The sequence below is a fragment of the Lytechinus variegatus genome, chromosome 15 (assembly GCF_018143015.1).
Source record: "Lytechinus variegatus isolate NC3 chromosome 15, Lvar_3.0, whole genome shotgun sequence".
Classification (NCBI taxonomy): domain Eukaryota; kingdom Metazoa; phylum Echinodermata; class Echinoidea; order Temnopleuroida; family Toxopneustidae; genus Lytechinus; species Lytechinus variegatus.
In genome coordinates this window covers 6,953,838-6,973,498 of record NC_054754.1, presented here as the reverse complement: position 1 = coordinate 6,973,498, position 19,661 = coordinate 6,953,838, and the positions used below count along the sequence as shown (strand labels likewise).

Genomic DNA, 19,661 nt, shown 5'->3' with positions numbered 1-19,661 from the left:
TGACATTTTAAAGTTTCACTTATTTTTCACAAAACTATGATATGCACAACTCAGTGACATGCAAATGAGACAGTCAATGATGTCCATCACTCACTATTTCTTTTGTCTTTTATTGTTTGTATTATAAAATATTTCATTTTTTTACAGATTTGACAATAGGGACCAACTCGACTGCATCATATAGTTTTTAGCAATGCTCGTTCCAATTGTTCATGGAGGAATCAGTGTTGTTTCACTTGACAATGAGGAGAAAATTAGAATATTTTATATAATAGAATACAAAAGAAAGAGTGAGTGGATGACATCATCAGTCTCCTCATTTGTATACCGACCAGGATGTGCATAGAACTGCTTTGTGGAATTAAGCAAAACTTTAAAGTGTCATAACTTTCTTATTTTACATCCGATTTTGATGAAATTTTCAGTGTTATGTTTGTTGGATTTTTCTCTTTTTATTCAAATCAACTTAAAAAAAAAAACTCTTTTGTACTCAGAAGATGAAGCAGGAGGACTGGTTGAATGGAGTCATGGTCAAGCAGAAAACTTTTAATCTGTAGGTGTCGTATTTGGTTGCCTCGTGGCTTTTGTGTGAAGGAGAAATAATGAAAATGTCAGCCTCCTCAAATTTCAGTAGATTGAATTGATTAGTGAAGACAGCTCAGTGAGGGTATTGTATTTTCAGGATCCCCACAACCAACAATATACTCACCCCACATTAAACATTTATTTTGACAAACATAGGAGCAATGAGACACTTTGTTTGCACTGTACTTTATGTCTTTAGAACATGTAAGCCTCCGTATGAAATGGAAGAATACAACACATTATTTGTGAAGTTCAGCCCCCCCACAAAGTTTGTGCACTGTACAATTCAAATGTGAGAGGTGTACTGACCCAATATCAATAAATGAAGAGAAAATGCCATCGAGTTGCTGAGAAAATGTTTATTCAATCAAATATAAAAATATTTATGTTAACTTCTGAAGGTTTCCATGGCGAAGAGTGAATTGGTATTAGAGATTCCTGGTTCACCTTGTATATTCTCTTTAGTTTTGAAAAGGATCGCCCAAACACAATTTTCTGACAAGTATGTCCCGGCATTCTTTTCCTGAAGAATAAATATCAGTAAGATCATGAACTCTAATTATTGTGTTTTACTTATTGGTGCATTAAATCTTGTCATATTGTAATTAGTTTTAGTGATTGGTTTTATGTGCATGTATGTAATAGTTTTATGATGGAATTAATAAAACACCTAATGATATAAAAAAATAGATTCTTAACTAGATGTATATATGATAATGTTACTTTGTAGTACATGTTGATTGTTGTCTTTGGAGACAGACCGACTTTTTAAAGGCAGTTGAATCACTTCCTCTCTTGATTCTCGATCAATTTTGCTTGCATGATGCGTGGCTTTATCAACAATTCATCGTCAATGTTGGAAACAACCACATTATGTTGTTACCTCAATCCAGGGTGGGTAGGGGTTGAACATGGAAATGTCATGAAGTACCTTGCATACCAATGACATGATGTAATTGTCTTGGAATGATCAGGGTGTCGAGTGCAGAAGGATGTAACTGTAAGCCATTGATTTACGAATGCCTTTTTGACTCTCATTGTATCATTTGCAACTTTGCATCTTCCTTTATACTGAATAAAGAGTAAAGGATTGCCACATTTCCAGATTTCAAAACTTGCAAATACCCATCTCTCAAAACTCGTAAAATATTGTGTTAACGGATTATTAAAGAGAAATACAAGTCTAAAAAGACAAAAACAAATGCATTGGGAAGGGGGCATAGGTTGCCCCCTCAGACTTTATTTGAGGTCTTGTCGGTTTCTTGTTTGTTCTGTTTGGCAAGGGTCTACATTCTTGTGGCTGTGTTGTGGTTGATGATATACAGTCTTGTATATATATGTATATATGGAGCATTGAGAAAGTGAAATGAACATATTTTTCTTCTAAATATCAGTATCTTGACAATTGCTGAAAGATATGATTGATAGGAACAACAATGAAACACATTAGTCTTAAGGACAAATGCTGATGTTAGATCTGGTAATGGAATGAAATTGTGGAAGAATCTCAGGATGATTGAGGATTGTTTAAAGGTCAAGTCCACCTCAGAAAAATGTTGATTTGAATCAATAGAGAAAAATCAGACAGCACAATGCTGAAAATTTCATCAAAATCGGATGTAAAATAAGAAAGTTATGACATTTCAAAGTTTCGCTTATTTTTTAACAAATAGTTATATGAACGAGCCAGTTACATCCAAATGAGAGAGTCGATGATGTCACTCACTATTTCTTTTGTTTTTTATTGTTTGAATTATACTATATTTCATTTTTTACGAATTTGACGATTAGGACCTCCTTGCCTGAAGCACAAAATGTTAAAATAATGGAATTCCACGTGTTCAGGGAGGAATGAAACTTTATTTCACATGACAATGACAAGAAAATACAAATAAAATACCAAAGAAATACTGAGTGAGTGATGTCATCGACTCTCTCATTTGGATGTAACTGGCTCTTTAAAACTATTTTGTTAAAATTAGAGAGTCAAAAGGGGCCTAAGCTTTCGATCCTAGCAGAATCTTCGTCGGAGGCAAAATGACATTTTGCCTCCGACGAAGATTCTGCTAGGATCGAAAGCTTAGGCCCCTTTTGACTCTCTAATTTACTCCATTGGCTCTTTTTTTTTTTAGATAAGCAGTTTTCAGCAGCTTCTTTTTGCCTTTTATTTTGTTAAAAATAAGCGAAACTTTAAAATGTCATAACTTTCTTATTTTACATCCGATTTTGATGAAATTTTCAGTATTTTGCTTGTTAAATTTTTCTCTTTTTATTGAAATCAAGTTTTTGTTGGGGTGGACTTGTCCTTTAAATGTTGTTAGTTACAATGTACATGCCTAAGATTTGTGAATCATTAGTATTCAAGAGGGCAAAATAGAAAAAAAACTAAAATTCAACAAATATACAGAAATGGTCAAGGATATCCCTGACAGCCTTTAATTTTACCAGGCACTAACAATTCCCCCACCTCTATTTATCAAAACTTGTTTCTTCCATGAGAATAATGGACCAATATGATTTCATACCCAAGGATATCTGTCAATTGATAACATTATACTTCTCTTGGTGATGATTGGTCGTTATCCAATTACCTTGTCAATTATGAGCTGAGTAGCTCTGGCTTGTTGAAGTGTCTGTCTCCTAATCTAATGATGAAAACATTGACCTGCCATGACCTCTCACATGATCTGAGAGGAATTACAAGTACTTATGATGTACAGGAATCTTAATTGATATAACGCTACAGGATGTGACAGGTAGCAATCCAGCAACTTTATCTCCACTGGAACAAAATGAAATTGTCATTTGGCTGGCAGAAGGACTTTCAGATTTATGTGTAATTCTTATTCATGTTTGTCTGGCAGAAGGATGTTAGGATTTGATTATTTCTGAACAAATTTAGCCAAAGAAATGTCACCTGTGTTTAGTATTCATAATGTAGTGCTCATTCAGTCATTATTAGTTGGTACAACTAGTTATTGAATGCCAACTGATAACATGGTGAAATATCAAAAATGCAATTTCTTCCAAATCTTTCTTTGATCGATTTCAACAAAAAGTGTTGATTCAGTCATGTATCCTAGTTATTTGTCACAATATTTTTCATCCAGACTGTAAAAGTAAGAGGTCTCATTTTTATACATGGCCATCTTTTGAAAAAAAAAACACAAATCAAACTAATTCAAATTTCAAAGATTTTCTGGTGAAAAATAACCATTGCAATTAGTATGAATTTGAATCCCTTTTAAGTAAGGTAGAGCTTATGATTGAACCTTATATTAGTGCTCAGTAAATTGCATCTTGAATTTGAAATATAGATGTTAATTGTTTTTTATAGATTCCTTGACATTTAAACTTCCATATGATTGTTTATGCCTCACTGCAATCAAAGAAGGAAATACAGAGATGCGTGCAAGTGCATGAATTCAAATATTCGGGTATTGTTTACATTATATGAATGAAGTAATGATCATGCCTCTTCTTGAGCACAGACGATTCAATAATTGAACAACAGATCAGCCATTCTTTAATTCCTAAATTCAATCATGTAATAGCTGAAAGTCAAGATTCTGAAAACCAGGGATGATAATGACTGTAACAGCTTTGCAGTCTCCTCTGTGGTCCCATCCCATATTTGTCACATCGGTGGACCCTGTTGGGAAATCATCTCCAAATTAGGTAGCCCTCCCTCGCACGCTGGCTGACTGAACATTTTTCCTTTCTCTGCTTTCAAACTGTTCAGGCCATAAACTCAGCGCTGTTTTCATCATGAACTGCGGGACTGTTTACTCAGGAACATACTTCCTGTGTGTACTGTGAATGCAGCATGCACTCTTTTAACGCTCTGGTTCAACATTCATGAAAACATTTTAAAGGACAAGTCCACCCAAACAAAAACTTTATTTGAATAAAAAGAGAAAAATGCAACAAGCATAACACTGAAAATTTCATCAAAATCGGATGTAAAATAAGAAAGTTATGGCATTTTAAAGTTTCGCTTCATTTCACAAAACAGTTATATGCACATCTTGGCCGGTATGCAAATGAGGAACTGATGACATCACTCACTCACTATTTCTTTTGTATTTTATTATATGAAATATTTTATTTTCTCGTCATTGTCACGTGAAATGAAGTTTCATTCCTCCCTAAACATGTGGAAGTCCATTATTTTAATATTTTGTGCTTCAGGCAAGGAGGTTATAATCATCAAATTCGTAAAAATTGAAATATTGTATAATTCAAACAATAAAAAACAAAAGAAATAGTGAGTGAGTGACAACATCGACTCTCTCATTTGGATGTAACTGGCTCGTTCATATAACTATTTTGTTAAAAATAAGCGAAACTTTGAAATGTCATAACTTTCTTATTTTACATCCGATTTTGATTAAATTTTTAGCATTGTGCTTGTCTGATTTTTCTCTATTGATTCAAATCAACATTTTTTTGAGGTGGACTTGACCTTTAAGTCATGATTATTGCAGGCTCAGTTTATGAAGTAGGCCCACATCTATGTGTATATATTAGAATGTACTGCAGGGAATTTGTTTCATTTTCATTCTTTTTACTTTGCTTCATTAAATAAGTAAATTATAAATACTGAAGAAAAATGTGTAATTTTGATATTCCAGATGAAGAAAATCATGAATCAGGATTGAGTTCATCATATGACTATCATAAAATTAATTTTGAGATTTCTGTGTGAACTCCACAAAATTCAAACAGTTTGGGTATTATACATTTTTTATTCTGTGAGCCCCCTGAATTCTAGGATACCAACATTTAGTTACCATTTAATGCAAACAGTGGCATACAGATGGGGTGGGGGCTTGAGACTAAAAAAAAAAATCTTCACGACCAAGAAAAAGAAAAGAAAAGTAAAGAGAGAAAGGTGAAATATATTATTTTCTGAATATTATGTCAAATCTATCACAATATTGGATTTTTGTAATAAAAATGTCAAAGATTTTGCTCACTTGCAACTTTTCATAAAGTTTGCCCAAAATGCCATATTTGACCTGCCCCCTTATAAATTCTTGGCTCATTATGCCACTTTATGCACATGCTCTAAATGCAACTATTAACCTTCTTGAATTGTAAAGTTTCCAGAAATAAAGCTTACGTGTATTGTCACATGCGACATTATTTTAGTCTTATTACAAATAAAGCTGTTTCTTCTCCACCATTTTGTGTTGGGTATCTTTCATATTTTCATGCTCCCCCAGTGCTACACTTCTTGGAAAAATAATTGCTTCAGCATACATTTGCTTTGTTGGCATAAAGTTCAATGCCATTCAAACTACACTGTACATGCAATTTTGTTATTGACATTCAGGCCTTTATTATTTGCTCAATACATGAAGGTGTGTTTGAATACAAAATGAAACTAATTACGAGGAAGTTATTATGTATGTAGGATAATGAAATTTTAAAGATAATATGTTTGTATTCCATGGTTGACTACTAAGGGAATATTCAAACTGTTAGACTACTCTAACTCTATTTTCATAATAAACTATTATAAACAATCTTGAATTCTATCTCTTACATAATTGTTTGAAAATCTATGTGGATAACTGGCATTCATGTGAATAACATATACTCTTATAAATTTTAAACGAAACTATATAAAGTTGGTTCAAATGGCTAGCATTCAAATTGCATGCGAAATGATTTGGGATTTTTAACCAACAGTCAGTCTGTCCATATTTAACCAACTGCTGGGTTGCTTATAAATCTTAGAGTGTACAGTAATATCAGACCTTTCTTTTTAAAGCTTGTTACTTGCACGATATTTGCACTATCGATGAAAGACACAAAAGAAGAGCATTCATCCTTTTCCAAGTTTGCAATGGAGTGTGACCCTCTTCAGTGACGTAGGATCATCAACTTCAAAGACAATCCTATTAGCCTACATTCCATCAGGGACAATTGATCATAAAGGAAAGGCGATGAAGTCATTACAAAAGTAAATACATCTGGCCATGACTTCTGTTCTATTGAACAGGAAGGTGGTTTATGGCAAACAATCTGAACTATGAAGCAAGTATGATATCAAGGAAGTATATCACACATGAGGTGGGATAAACAATCGAGGGAACAAAAGAAATATGCTGTAGAGTTTGAAAATACAAATAATCATCGCGAGAGTTTGTAGACTTTAAGTTGTTCATTTTGAGATTTGAATATGCATTACAGATCAAGATAAGAGGAAAAATTAGAGAAAAATGTTGGTTAATGATTGATGAAAATTTGTCAAAGAATAGAATATATATACATCTATAGTTTTTAATTGGTGATAGGCCTATTGTATGTGAGCAGCTCCCCAATACCATGTATGCCTAATATAGATTATATAAATTCCAGTGTTTTAATGGAAGATGATGAATAAAAATAAGTTTTCTTATAGAATAGGGTATGAACAAGGCGTATGATGATACAAATTTAATTGTTGACATTTTTCAAAGAACTTTATATCACACAACATACTATATGGAGGAGCTGCTCATGTGTGGCATCATAAAACTAGTTTTTAAAAATTTGTAAACCTGTTATTATTTGATGTACCTTAAACCAATATTTTTTATTTTTTCTGCTTTTCATTGAAACCAACATAGGTGAATCCCCCTTTAAGGAACCTCCTTGCTGAGGAGACAACATTCCTGTCTGTATCAACAATATCAATTACAATCCAAGATGAAAATACTGTTTTTGGCTCCTCAAAATCCATTAAAAAACCTCCCTGAGGAGACCAATGAAGCTGGATCTATTTTCTTAACAGATAGTCTTGTGGTTCATACCTTAGTTGAGCACTTAGAGACGTTGTTAGTATGTATAAAGCACTGTATAAATATTATCATTATAAGTAGTACTTAGTATCGTATATTAAAGTGAAAGGCCAGAGCCTGTTTACCAATTTGGCAGTCTATGGTAGGATTGTGATCAAGTCATCACCAGTGACTTGAGCAGTAGGCCTATTTTATGACCTGGTGGGTGTTTCATAAAGCTGTTCGTAAGTTAAGAGCGACCTTAACGACTGGTGATCCTTTCTTGTGGTAAATGGTATATTCACTGGCGATGGTTTAGTGCGTAAGAAAGGTTCACCAGTCGTTCTTAAAGTCGCTCTTATCTTACGAACAGCTTTATGAAACGGCCCCCTGGTCCCAGTGACATTTGTGACTTGACTCGACTTGAACCCTGAAATTACTCGACTAGACCCCGATTGTCGTGACTTGTTACAATCCTTGACTATGGCCTTTTTTATTTACCTATTTTTGGCAGTGTTTAATTAAGATGGTTATTCTACCTTAGAACAAGGATTTCAACAATGTTTGGTCATACCAGAAATGGGCTGAAACATTTTTTTTTGTAGATCAACAATAAAAATATCTCTCACACCATGACTATAAAATCTTTGATTGATGTTGAGACAACTACTGTTATTTGTGTACTGTTTCAAAATGTTTATTTTTCAACATGGATATAACTACTGAGGTTTCAACTTTTGAATTTGAAGCTGAGGAGCATTTCTTGAAAGGACTTGTCAGATGTTTTATCCGACAAGTAGGCCTACTGTTTTGTCCGACAGTTACTATGGTAATGGTGCCTCTCAGCCAATCATAATCAAGGAAAGTTATCAGATCTGACAACTTGTCGGACAAAGATGTTGATGAAACACTCCCCTGGACATCAAAGCAATACCAAGATCATCATGTCTGAACTTACAGACTAGTACCCTATTTGGAAGGTATCATAAAAATAATCAGCGAAGGGATGGTTATTATCTCGTTATTATCCCGTAGGAATACCAGATTTCCCAAATCCTTGGTATGGCTAGTTGCTTCTGTGCTGCTAGGCTCTTATGAATTTCAAATCAAATATCCATGATAATCCTTCATCATGAGATGGAAGCAATGAATAATGAACATACTAATTGTATATGCAGTATATCCATATGACCTCCTTCATGTCTGGTCTCAGCTTTTACCTTGTGATTGATAATGGGGAAAAAATACAAGGGGGGGGGGCTGGGTGATATCGCCATTAAAATGCTCTTTAGAGCCATGGAAAATCTCCATAGTGTGGAGCATTGTGGCCCAGTGGATTAGTCTTCTGACTTTGAATGAGAGGGTCATGGGTTTGAATCCCAGCCATGGCGTAATTTCCTTCAGCAAGAAATTTATCCGCATTGTGCTGCACTCAACCCAGGTGAGGTGAATGGGTACCCGGCAGAAAGACTTCCTTGAATGCAGTGAGCACTGAAAGGCAGCTTGAGCTAAAGCCGGGACAGTGCACCTCGGAATAGGTTATTTTAGATAGATGGTGCTCTATAAATGCCTATTATCATTATTCACTGTAATGTTAACCCTCATCCAATGCAGCAGATTTAGGCATAAGGTTGTGAAAAGAACCCCCTGATGATGAATAATCATATAATACTCAGTTTTTATATACAACAAAGTTTCACAAACTATAATTAAGTCTCTTAGTGCCAGTAAAATAACAGATAGAAGGAAATACAAAATGATATCATATTGCTTCATGTTCATTTACCTTTGCTCTACAGAATCAAGTTGAGGGTTGATTTTGAGGTTTGTTTATGGATTACCAGATTTGTTTGTTGAAATTCACCATTGTTGTAATGATAATATAGCTGGATCTCTCACAATAAACCCGCTGGGATCTACATCTTTTTTTATTGTGGTAATTTGACAGTCAGCTGATCAATATTCGCCCACATAGCTTGCATTTCATAATATTTCTTATGATTGCTTGTTATGCTTGACTGATAGCACTGTGAAGGTATTTACAATGGAGCTGGCATGGTCTACTTTATCAGGATGTACGTGGATCACTTTTTGTGTGTGTGTGATACAATTCATTATAGACAGGGAAGAGCTTTATCTCACGCTGTTTAGTGTCTGCTATAGTCTGAGGAGTATAGAAGTTCTAAAAGATAAGAATTTTACTACTTGAACTGATGCCTGATAGAATAAAAGATAAGAATTTACTTGAAAGATGCTTGAAAAATTGAAAAATGCTATTTGTATTATTGCAATAATGTAACCAATTATGCATGTGTTTTACTATACAATTAATGCACATTTATGAGTGTGTTATGACGATGCAGCACACTCGAGGGTATTTACAATTATGCGAAAGCAAGAGGCGCTTGCGCCGAGTGCTTTTGCATAATATTGTGAATGCCCGAGAGTTGCTCGCATCGTCACTAACATCACGAATCTTAAAATGTGCATTAAATTGTTTTATAAAACGGGTCGGCAAAATGATTTTTTCATGGAAATCTTGTTCAAATCCCTCCAACTTGTGTACGATCGCACAGACGAAGAGATCACAAGACTGTCAATTATGACATCACAGGCGTATCTACTATGCGCGCCTAAGTAAGCGCATCAAAATCCTAGCCAGCCTCTTTTACTGAACGCGTATCAGTTTTTACGCGCTCCTGGAACTTTTAAATGCTGCACAAAAATTGCACAGTGCTGCAGAAATCATGCACAATGCTGCACGAAAAATGCATGACTGGAAGGTTGCGCATAATTAAAGCATGAACACCTGACTTGAATACGCACTCACCATTGGCTACATCCTTGAACCCGTTTTATAAAAATGTTTATTGTTTACCATTGTATGATGAGGAACAATGTATGCAGCAGCGAAGTGGGAGTTCCCTTCCTGCATTATGTTATGAAAGAAGACTTCCAATCGATCTGCCAAAGATGTCTTTATTTCATCAAAAATAACTAAAATTGCATCTGCAAAATTTTGATGATAGAAATATTCTGGTAGTATGTACATGTAGGCCTGCTTCCAAATATGCACCACCAACAACAACAAATGACAAAATTTTGGCTATTACCTGGCTCATAAACACTGTTGACAGTGTGTCCTTATTACCATACATGTACTGTATATTCTAATTAGTTTGCACACATATTGTTACAATTTAATTGACAATACAATAATACATTGAAAATGACTCATATTGACTGTGCTAATTGATTTCAAGTCAGATCATGGCGAGGTTAACAAACAAACCATTGGTTGTTTACAAACCCTTTCTCATACTTCCTTTGCTCCAGAATGCAGTCCTATTGGTAGTCATCATGTCATGGATCGGTAAAATAAAAAAATGCATTTGAAACGTCAACCGTGATATTGAATGATATATTTAGAAGAAAACTGACCGATTTCTCAATGACGAATAGGTAAAAACAGGAAAGGTATATTTTTGTGAAAAATCAGCCTATGTCTACAACAATTGGGAAATAAATTGTAAATATTTTTTTTGCTTTTACTGCATGGTCAGTCAAGGGCATCATGTATTGGAATGGTATAGTTTTAGTTCCATATCAATTTGGCTGTCTTTACCTTTGATATAGAAGCAGAATTTATGCAAATGTACATGTTTGCATCGATTTTGATCATAAACATCGGTCCATATCAAAACTTTAGGGAAAAAGGTGGAGTAAATCTGGGCAAAGATAATTGGGCTGGCTTGGCTATGTGTGTCTTATCACCCTCCCCCCTTATTTCTATTATAAAAAAGGATGTGTGTGTTTATATAGGACAATGACGTCAAGAGGGATTTAAAAAATATCCATTTGGGGATAAATTTTGCTTGAATAAACAGTGATTTTTTTTCAAATTGAATTGTTTAACACATTTTCTTTTCAGCAATAAAAGTCTTAAATGGTTGTGCCTAAACTACGATTTTGAGTATTAAAAAAGTACTGTATGTTTCATAATAAAAACTACTGCAAAAAATAGGTTTAATTCTTTGTTGAGCTATGAAAATTTATACCTTGGAGTATTGAACAGAGTATAGTTATATTGTTGGCCCCCTTTGGAATCAATTACTGTGCCTATATTAAAGACAAATAGACTTGATGGTATCATGTGGAAATAATGAGCCATTTATCTGCACAATTTCTTCAACTAAATAGCTTTTTATATGCATTCTTAGAATGTTACATAGAAAGGTATTATTGATTTAAAGATTCCATTTTATTGTGTCTACTGAAAGTGTTTTCTCCTGATGACCTCATACGTAAATATTCTTTCTTTTATACTGGCTAAAGAAAACTTAGCGATGCATTGTGTGCTTATCTATAGTCTAGAAAAGTAGACCCATCAAAATGTTGAAAGCTTACAATTGAGAAAACTATTCAAAGTGGTGGAATATTCCGAGAAAAATGAGAAGGAAAATTATATTTTTCTTGTCAAAATGATGATATATTCCATAATAGATTCCATAATAGATTCCATGATAGATTCCATACGTGTCGTACGGGACATTTTGATAACAATTTATAGTCTCTTAGCCAAATGCTTGACCAATAAAACTTTCTTTTTTGTCAATGATAAAGTTAAAGCGGGTAATGATGTGAAAAACTGATAACCAACTAAGAATGTTTGAGTACGGGTGAATTAAAGGTGAAATGTGTGTAAATGTCCCATACGACACACAATATTTTGACCTATAATTATCAATGGAAAACATATTTTTGTTGGTTGTCATATCTTTACATGATTACCCAGTAGTACTTTAATATGACCAGAAAACAAATTGAAGTTCCTCGTTTGTTTGGACAGCAGGATGGAAAGTGTTGTGAAAATGGGGGGATTTTTCTAGCATGTAATCGCCCAGCTAAATTCACCCGTAAGTATCCCTCATAGTTGATTCTTTTTTGGCTACCATTTTTTTCAGAATCATGCCAAAACTTAAACAAATCTTAGACTCCTTTCATAAACCCAATTATGCGGCTAATAGCAGCATAATTTGGTCGTAAAATTGGAGGAGGACCAGAGTTATCCGCATTATTTTGATGCTGCTATTATCCGCATAATAGCAGCATCGGGACAAGATTTTGAGTTTATGAACGCATTTCCAAATAATGCGGATAATTGCCATGGTGCGGTCACAAGGTCACCCTTTTCCAACACAACCGCATCGGAGGGGGCGTGTCCAGTTGTCATGACGATTATCCGCCTTTTTCAGTACGGGCGCTCGTAAAAATAATGCAGCTTATTTTCGGAGTTTGTGAACGCAATTTTTATTGAATTATCCGCATTACTATTAGGCATTACTATTATTAATAATAATACTAGCAACGCGCCTCGGAATAGAATATTTCTAGATAGATGGCGCTATATAAATGCCTATTATTATTATTATTAGGCGGCTAATTGGAGGAAAGGTTTATGAAAGGGGTATTAGAGGTTCATTATTTTTGTTTATCAACCATTTCTCTATCCAGCAATTTGAAAAGCACTGTCCCTCCCACTAATGAATTATTCAAAGCTTTCTCAAAACAGTACTGTCTTACGGCCGTTACCTGTGTTAGCTTCTAGAAAGCTTGCCCCATAGTCAGAAGTAAAAAGTTTAACATTGCAGACTACAATGACAATAGAAAGAAATGTGTGCTTTGTTTATGAAAGAGGGTGGGTGGACTTTAGGTTCACTGTTCAGATAGAACTATGTCAAAACTTACTAGTGCAGTGAAAGGTATCTATTGTGAACCTGTTTACACTCTTCTGCAGTTTTCTTGAAATTGTAAAGCTTCTTGAAAGTGTTGAAAAAAGAACCTCAGAAAATTTCTTGCTGTATTCTATGGCAAGACTTTGAGCCAGTGTGGAAGATTGATCTATATAGGCCTACATCTTCGTGAGTATACAGTGAGAGTTGAACTTTCTGCATACTTTTGGCTAAAAATTACCCCCCTCAGGATTTTGTGATTCCTCATGTTTGCTTTCTTAATCAGAACTTTATTTCATGAAGGGTAAGCAGTTCATTATGCTATCTCATCTGTTTAGTAATTCTATTGTCATGACTATACGACGGAAGTACATGTAATTTATGCCATTTCCAATGTAAAGCAACTGTCATCCCATTCGTGTGTAGTACATACCTGTACCCATTTCTTCATTTTAAACAAATCACCAGCTGGAAATGGAATGTTGATTTTGTTTCGCCATTTTGAACTTCATGAATACGCTGAATCAGTTTGTACATCATTACTCACCTTGGAATTCATGCAGTGTTTCCATCTAAATCAAGGTGAAAATCATATCTCTGTTTGATTTTATCCATCATGATTGACAAATCTTTTTTTTTCTCTTGTCCTTTGGATATGATGTAAGAGGGATCTTCATTTCAGCAGATCCTGTTTTTACCAAAGTATTTTACCCTTTCTTTTTTTAGATTTAGTTATTTAAAAACATTTCATTACATTTAAAATTTTATCACGTTTTTATCCCATGATGCCCCTGTACCAAGTGGCAGATTAGCACATAACTATTCAAAGAAAGTGTAGTTATTAGTTTGGGTTTATCAAATCACTTTAAAAGTCATTATGGGTAAAGGTTGAATATTTTTTAAGGCAATAAATCATATCTTAATTTTTGTGTTTTTTGTTTGCATGATTCTCAATATTTGAAAATTAAAAAAACAGCAGAAATATATGGTACATGTAAAGTCAAAGTTTTCTTGAAGTAAATTTTGTTGTGCTGATCAGTGATATGATGCTTTGGGTGACTGTCAACGATATACATGTATAAAACATTAAAACCTGTGATTATGTCTTCGCATTAAACAGTTATACACCTGACATAAATTTGTAGTATTTAATGGATTTTTATGGGAACCCAGAGAATCAGTATGACCCATGACATTTTAGTTTCCTCTGATGTTGTGATTTGTAGCAAAATTGTATGACATTGACTGATACTTCTTCCTTGGCTATTTCCTTTTCCTTTAAATGTATAAAACATATATGAGCATGTAATCTTTCCTTATATTTCTTGTTGATTGATGTACAAAAATTATTCCTAATTTTGATGATCCTTTGAGGTATTCATTTTCTCCACTATAGTGACAGCTGCAAATGGGGGGGGGGGAGTGAAGGTGTGGGCACGGGCACACACTAGTCTGCTGTGCAAACCCTTCACTCGAGTTTAAGGGTCTGAATCAGTGGCAGATCCAGTGGGGGGGGGGGCACATCCGGCCCGTGCCACCCCCCTTTTGAGAGCCATAATCAAAATTGTTAATGTAACTATGCTGTTCTTCTACAAATGTGCCTCTTCCCTTTTGAAAGTCGCAACATATAGTTTAGATGGGAATTTGACGTTCATACACAAGTGAGGATCTTTTTTCCCCAATTTGTCAGTGTTTTGCATTGATGAAATGACCTTCATTTTGGGTGAAAACCTTTTTTTTGCTTGTCAAATTTTCCTCGAGGTAAATTTGCCCCACCCCCATGGAAATCCTGCATCCACCCCTGGTCTGAATGTGCAGCCCACTTACATTATGCCTTGTGTACTGAAGAATTGCAACAGCAAGTTTTGTATGTGCTAGTCTTTGCATGGAGACCCACTTGTTGATCAAAGACTAGGCGCACCCTGCAACAGTCTACTTCTTATTTTGCTTGTCAATAATGAGAGTTTGAATAAATATATTTTATCCAAATGCGGCTGTTATTTTATTTCAAAAGCACCATCTTCTTCTACTCTCCTTTTTCAATTTGAATTTATAGTTCAACGTACTGCACTCGTACTAAATAGCTAACCAATAATAAAATGCTTTTCTTTGTCTTGTCTATCTTTACATGAAATTTGAGCCTTGCACACTGTACACTGAAGTTCACCTTCTCTCTCCTATGATTCTTACACAGGAACTACTGCATTGGACCGAGAAGAACTTATTAGATCTTGGTATCCGTAATGCTGCCCACCGTGCAAGACTGGTCTCCAATCTTGTCTACATTAGAGAGAAGCTCAAACGGACAAGTATAGCTGGTATGTAGATCGAGTCAACATTTTATATACCTGCATGTTTATGTCTACACACTTAAGCTGCATGTTTATGGTGGAAATCATGTGTTTTTCAGAAACATACTTTTCTAATATGACTGAGGACCTTTTATTCTGGTAGGAATCTGGTCAATAAGGATCATGCTCATGTGACATTTTACTATACAACTGAGGACATCTTTGTTATGATCAAGGGCTGTCATCCGACATGTAGGCCCATTTGCAAATCCTAAGACTTAAGCTATTTCCTGTGGTTCATGAACTCTCAGTTTAAATGTGAATGGGGCATTGCAAGAAACTTACATTAAGTTAAAAAATAAGGTAAGTCTCTTAATCAGTTGCAAATCTTTTGATTAAATTCAAATTTGTAGTTGACTACTTGCAACTACCCTATAAACTTCATTTTAAGGAATTTTGCTTGATTTTTATATTCATTTGGGCCTTTGCTTTACATGCAATACCCCAATACTAATACCCCTTTCATAAACCCAATTATGCGGCTAATAGCAGCATAATTTGGTCCTAAAGTCAGAATTATCCGCATAATAGCAGCATCGGGACCAGATTTTGACTTTATGAACGCATTTCCAAATAATGCGGATAATTGCCATGGTGCGGTCACAAGGTCACCCTTTTCCAACACCACCGCATCGAAGGGGGCGTGTCCAGTTGTCATGACGATTATCCGCCTTTTTCAGGACGGGTGCTCGTAAAAATAGTGCGGATTATTTTCGGAGTTTGTGAACGCAATTTTTATTGAATTATCTGCATTACTCTTAGGCGGCTAATTGGAGGATGGGTTTATGAAAAGGGTATAAAGTCTTTGGTTTTGAGCATGCACAAAGTACAAACACACGTACACCCTTGCATGTACCCACACATAATCATAACGATAATAACAGAAGGAGAATAAATGAACTAATGAATTGAAGCCATGTTTGTTTAAAATGCGATTGCCAACTGAAAAGAGGCCAACAACTTTTAGTTCATAGTCTTGATTTTATACTGATAAAAGTATAGCAGTGAAGTGTAGAGCACTGCTTTCGCAAGCTTGTCAAAGTCTTCAAAAAAAGTAATCTATCATATTCCTGAATGGATATTGGAAAGCCCGCCTCTGTTATAACATCCATAACCGTGGCAACATACTTCCACGAGTTTAGCCAAGAATTTTATGAGTGAGCCATTGAAGTGGATTGGAAAGGTTGAGTAAGTTTTATTAATGGAAGGAAGGGATGTGCACTTGATTAATTAGCTAAGCCTCTTATACACCTCAGTGCCATTACAGTATCTTCATTTTCCCTGACAGGTTATTGGGGAGCACTATAGATCCTCATTTCAAGATATTGTTTAGTACCGTTGTCAGAGAGGTGGCACTTTGAATATTTAAAGTCTTTGTCAGGTAAAATGAATATTAAAAGTGGCCAAGTCCCAAGAATTGACAGCAGTCATGCATTAATACATAACAGTTTCATGAAATGGCCCTCCTGATATCTTATCAACCATTTCTTTAAATCTTGTTGTCGCTAGGTTCCGGATTACCACCTCTTGCCTCGACTCCTCCCCGTTCACCTAGGAATGTTGGTTCACCCAGCCAAGGACCAGCATCGCCGTCCAGGATACATTTTAGATACAGGTACGTCATTCATTCCTGTATTCAAAAATTGTTGCCCCCCTGAATAAAAAAGGTCAATCATGGATTAAAGTTTACTGACATAGCAACGAACCTGCCCATTGTATAATCCATTGAAAATTCTTTTATCCTTTATAAGGACCCATACCCTGTTCTAGCTAATGACCATTCATAAGCAAGAAATCATATGCATCAAAATAAGTTTCTATACCAGGGGGCCGACTTGTATTTCATGATATCAATTCATTTTAGTTTACCCCCCCTTTTTTTGGTTGTAGTAATGTAAGATATAGCCTGCATAACAGGAAGTTTTAGCATAATATAATTTTAAAAAACATTACTCTTTTGAGCATGTGACTAAATGAAATGTCCAGTTGTCGAGCGAGGCATCGATGCATTATGTCTGACGCCGTGAATTAATAATCCTGAGTGCGTCTGCACCTACGAATTAGCGCGATAATTCGTAAAATAGCGCGCTATTTTGCAAATAATCCCAAGTTGACTTGGGATTGCAATCTTGAGATTAATCCTACGAACTAGCGGGATAATTGCGTCTCCATTGCAAATAATCTCCAGATTGTTCAGATCATGATAATTTGGCAGATCAGAAATAGTGCACTAATTTGAAAACTCAGGATGGTGCAGATGGCCCTTCTTAGACTTTCTCAGGTATATTTAAAACCTTCTTTTCTTTCGACTGAGATACTGTGATGTTTGGAAAGTTATAGACAGGGCAAGCCACAAGTCCAACAGTAGTGTAGAATTCCTTCACACTGTCAGTGTATTCACCACAGAAAACAGTTGGTTAAAAACCACATGTAGCATGTCTATAACCTTCAAGGTTCCATTTAGATCACAGGATACTTTGTATAACAGACAATTTGAGATTAATAATTTAGTCAAATTAGAAACCTTTCACTATATTTGTCTCGCATGTTTGAGTTATTTTCCTAATTAGTAGACAAATAATTTGTGATATCAATATTCACCTTGTGATTTAGACATGCAAACTTAGTTCTAGTGTAATTTTTTTTTACTTTATCCCTATTAGAGATGACACCAGGGTTTTTTTTATTGAAAAGACTTGAAAGTCCAGTTTATATAGATGATTAAAAAATAGTTGTTCAAGACAAGAGGTTTCAACAAAAACAGTTTGTAATTGTTCAAGACATTCAGACCAAGAAAAAAATGCAAATGCACCTTTTTGTACAAATTCTATTCATGTGAATGGTGACTACTGTTTGTTACCTCCATGGGCATTATAAGGTTCATGGTTGGGCATCCAGTGCCAGAATAGAAATTGAATGCGGTTTTAATCACAAAAATCTTTACAAAGGAAATTTAAATGGTGTCTGACTGATGTTTGTTGTGCAGTAAAGAGCTGTGTGAACTGGTGCGAAATGAATTATTCTATTCGCATTTCTTCCTGGTTGTTTTTTCGTTTTCACCTATCAAGCTTGGTCAGGTATGAAATTTCTCACTGAAATGAAAACATTGCCATCCATCTATGCAGGTTCTTTTGAAGTTGATCCTGAATATGACACAAAATTCAAATTTTGAAGTTAGGGCATATTCGAGATGTTTGCTATTTTGTCACAGACTCATGATTGAAGACTCAATTGAAGTAAAAATCAAATTGAAAATAAAAAGTGATGTATTGTTTTTCACCCTGAATCAGAAAAATAAAGCATTGTCATGAATGAAAGCAAAGGGTTGACCTTAATGCGAACGAACTAGATAGCATTCTGCATGAATTTGATGAGATTTTACTTTTTCTTTGTTACCAAAACTTTCATTCCTTTTATAGTTTCTTCCTTTTTGTAAAGCATTTCCAACAATATATTTGCTTGTCCTATCTGATGAATATGACAATGTGAAATTAATATTGTTGGAAATCTATTGTTAGAGGAATATTTTTTTCTTGTTTGTCTTGAAAGCAAACTTTTATTCTGTTAGGATGCACCCTTTTCTGTCATTACATAATGAAGAAGACTGATGTATTGATCCTTAGTTATATATGTATATTTTCCTTGATGGCATTTCTCTTCATGTCACAATAGGATCCAAATGGTTCAACTATACTCATTTGATATTTTTGTATTTTGTAGTACTCTGTGTATTTAATATTTTTAGCAGGTTTCGTGTGCCCCAAAAGATGAGGTAAATCGAGCATGATTGATTAGAAAGTGAGTCAATTTTTAATTGGAAACTTCTGCCTGTCTGTTCTGTACTCCAATTTAGGAACCATCGAGCTTTACCTTTTGTCCCAACAAAAATGTTCCTAAATTTATCATTTATTGGCAGACAACCAAGTAAAATTACCAGGCTACTGCACATGTCTTCTTTTCTAAAACTGTAGAGAATTCATCACAGAAATGATTTAAAAACTTTTGTCTAGAGAGATTGAGATTAGGAGGTAATGCCAATCCATTATGTTTTTAATAAAAGTTATCTCGCAAAATGCAGCTCCTATTCAGAATAGTTGCCTGGAATATTCGCAAAATATTTGTAACCTTTTGTAAGAAAAGTCTTAAAATTTCTTCTGCCGCAACACAGTCATTATACCTAGAAACAAAATATTTGTTCTGTTCAATAAGCTCTACTATGGAAG

At 34.8% G+C, this 19,661-nt stretch overlaps 1 protein-coding gene across 1 annotated transcript in view; it reads left to right on the top strand.

The window, feature by feature from the left end:
* LOC121429219 (breast cancer anti-estrogen resistance protein 3 homolog) overlaps window positions 1-19,661 on the top strand; it is a 48,715-nt gene that overhangs the window by 11,081 nt on the left and 17,973 nt on the right. Inside the window, exons 3-4 of the mRNA XM_041626179.1 lie at window positions 15,282-15,405; window positions 16,948-17,053. Coding sequence (XP_041482113.1) covers window positions 15,282-15,405; window positions 16,948-17,053 — 230 coding nt within the window. The remainder of the gene's footprint in view (window positions 1-15,281; window positions 15,406-16,947; window positions 17,054-19,661) is intronic.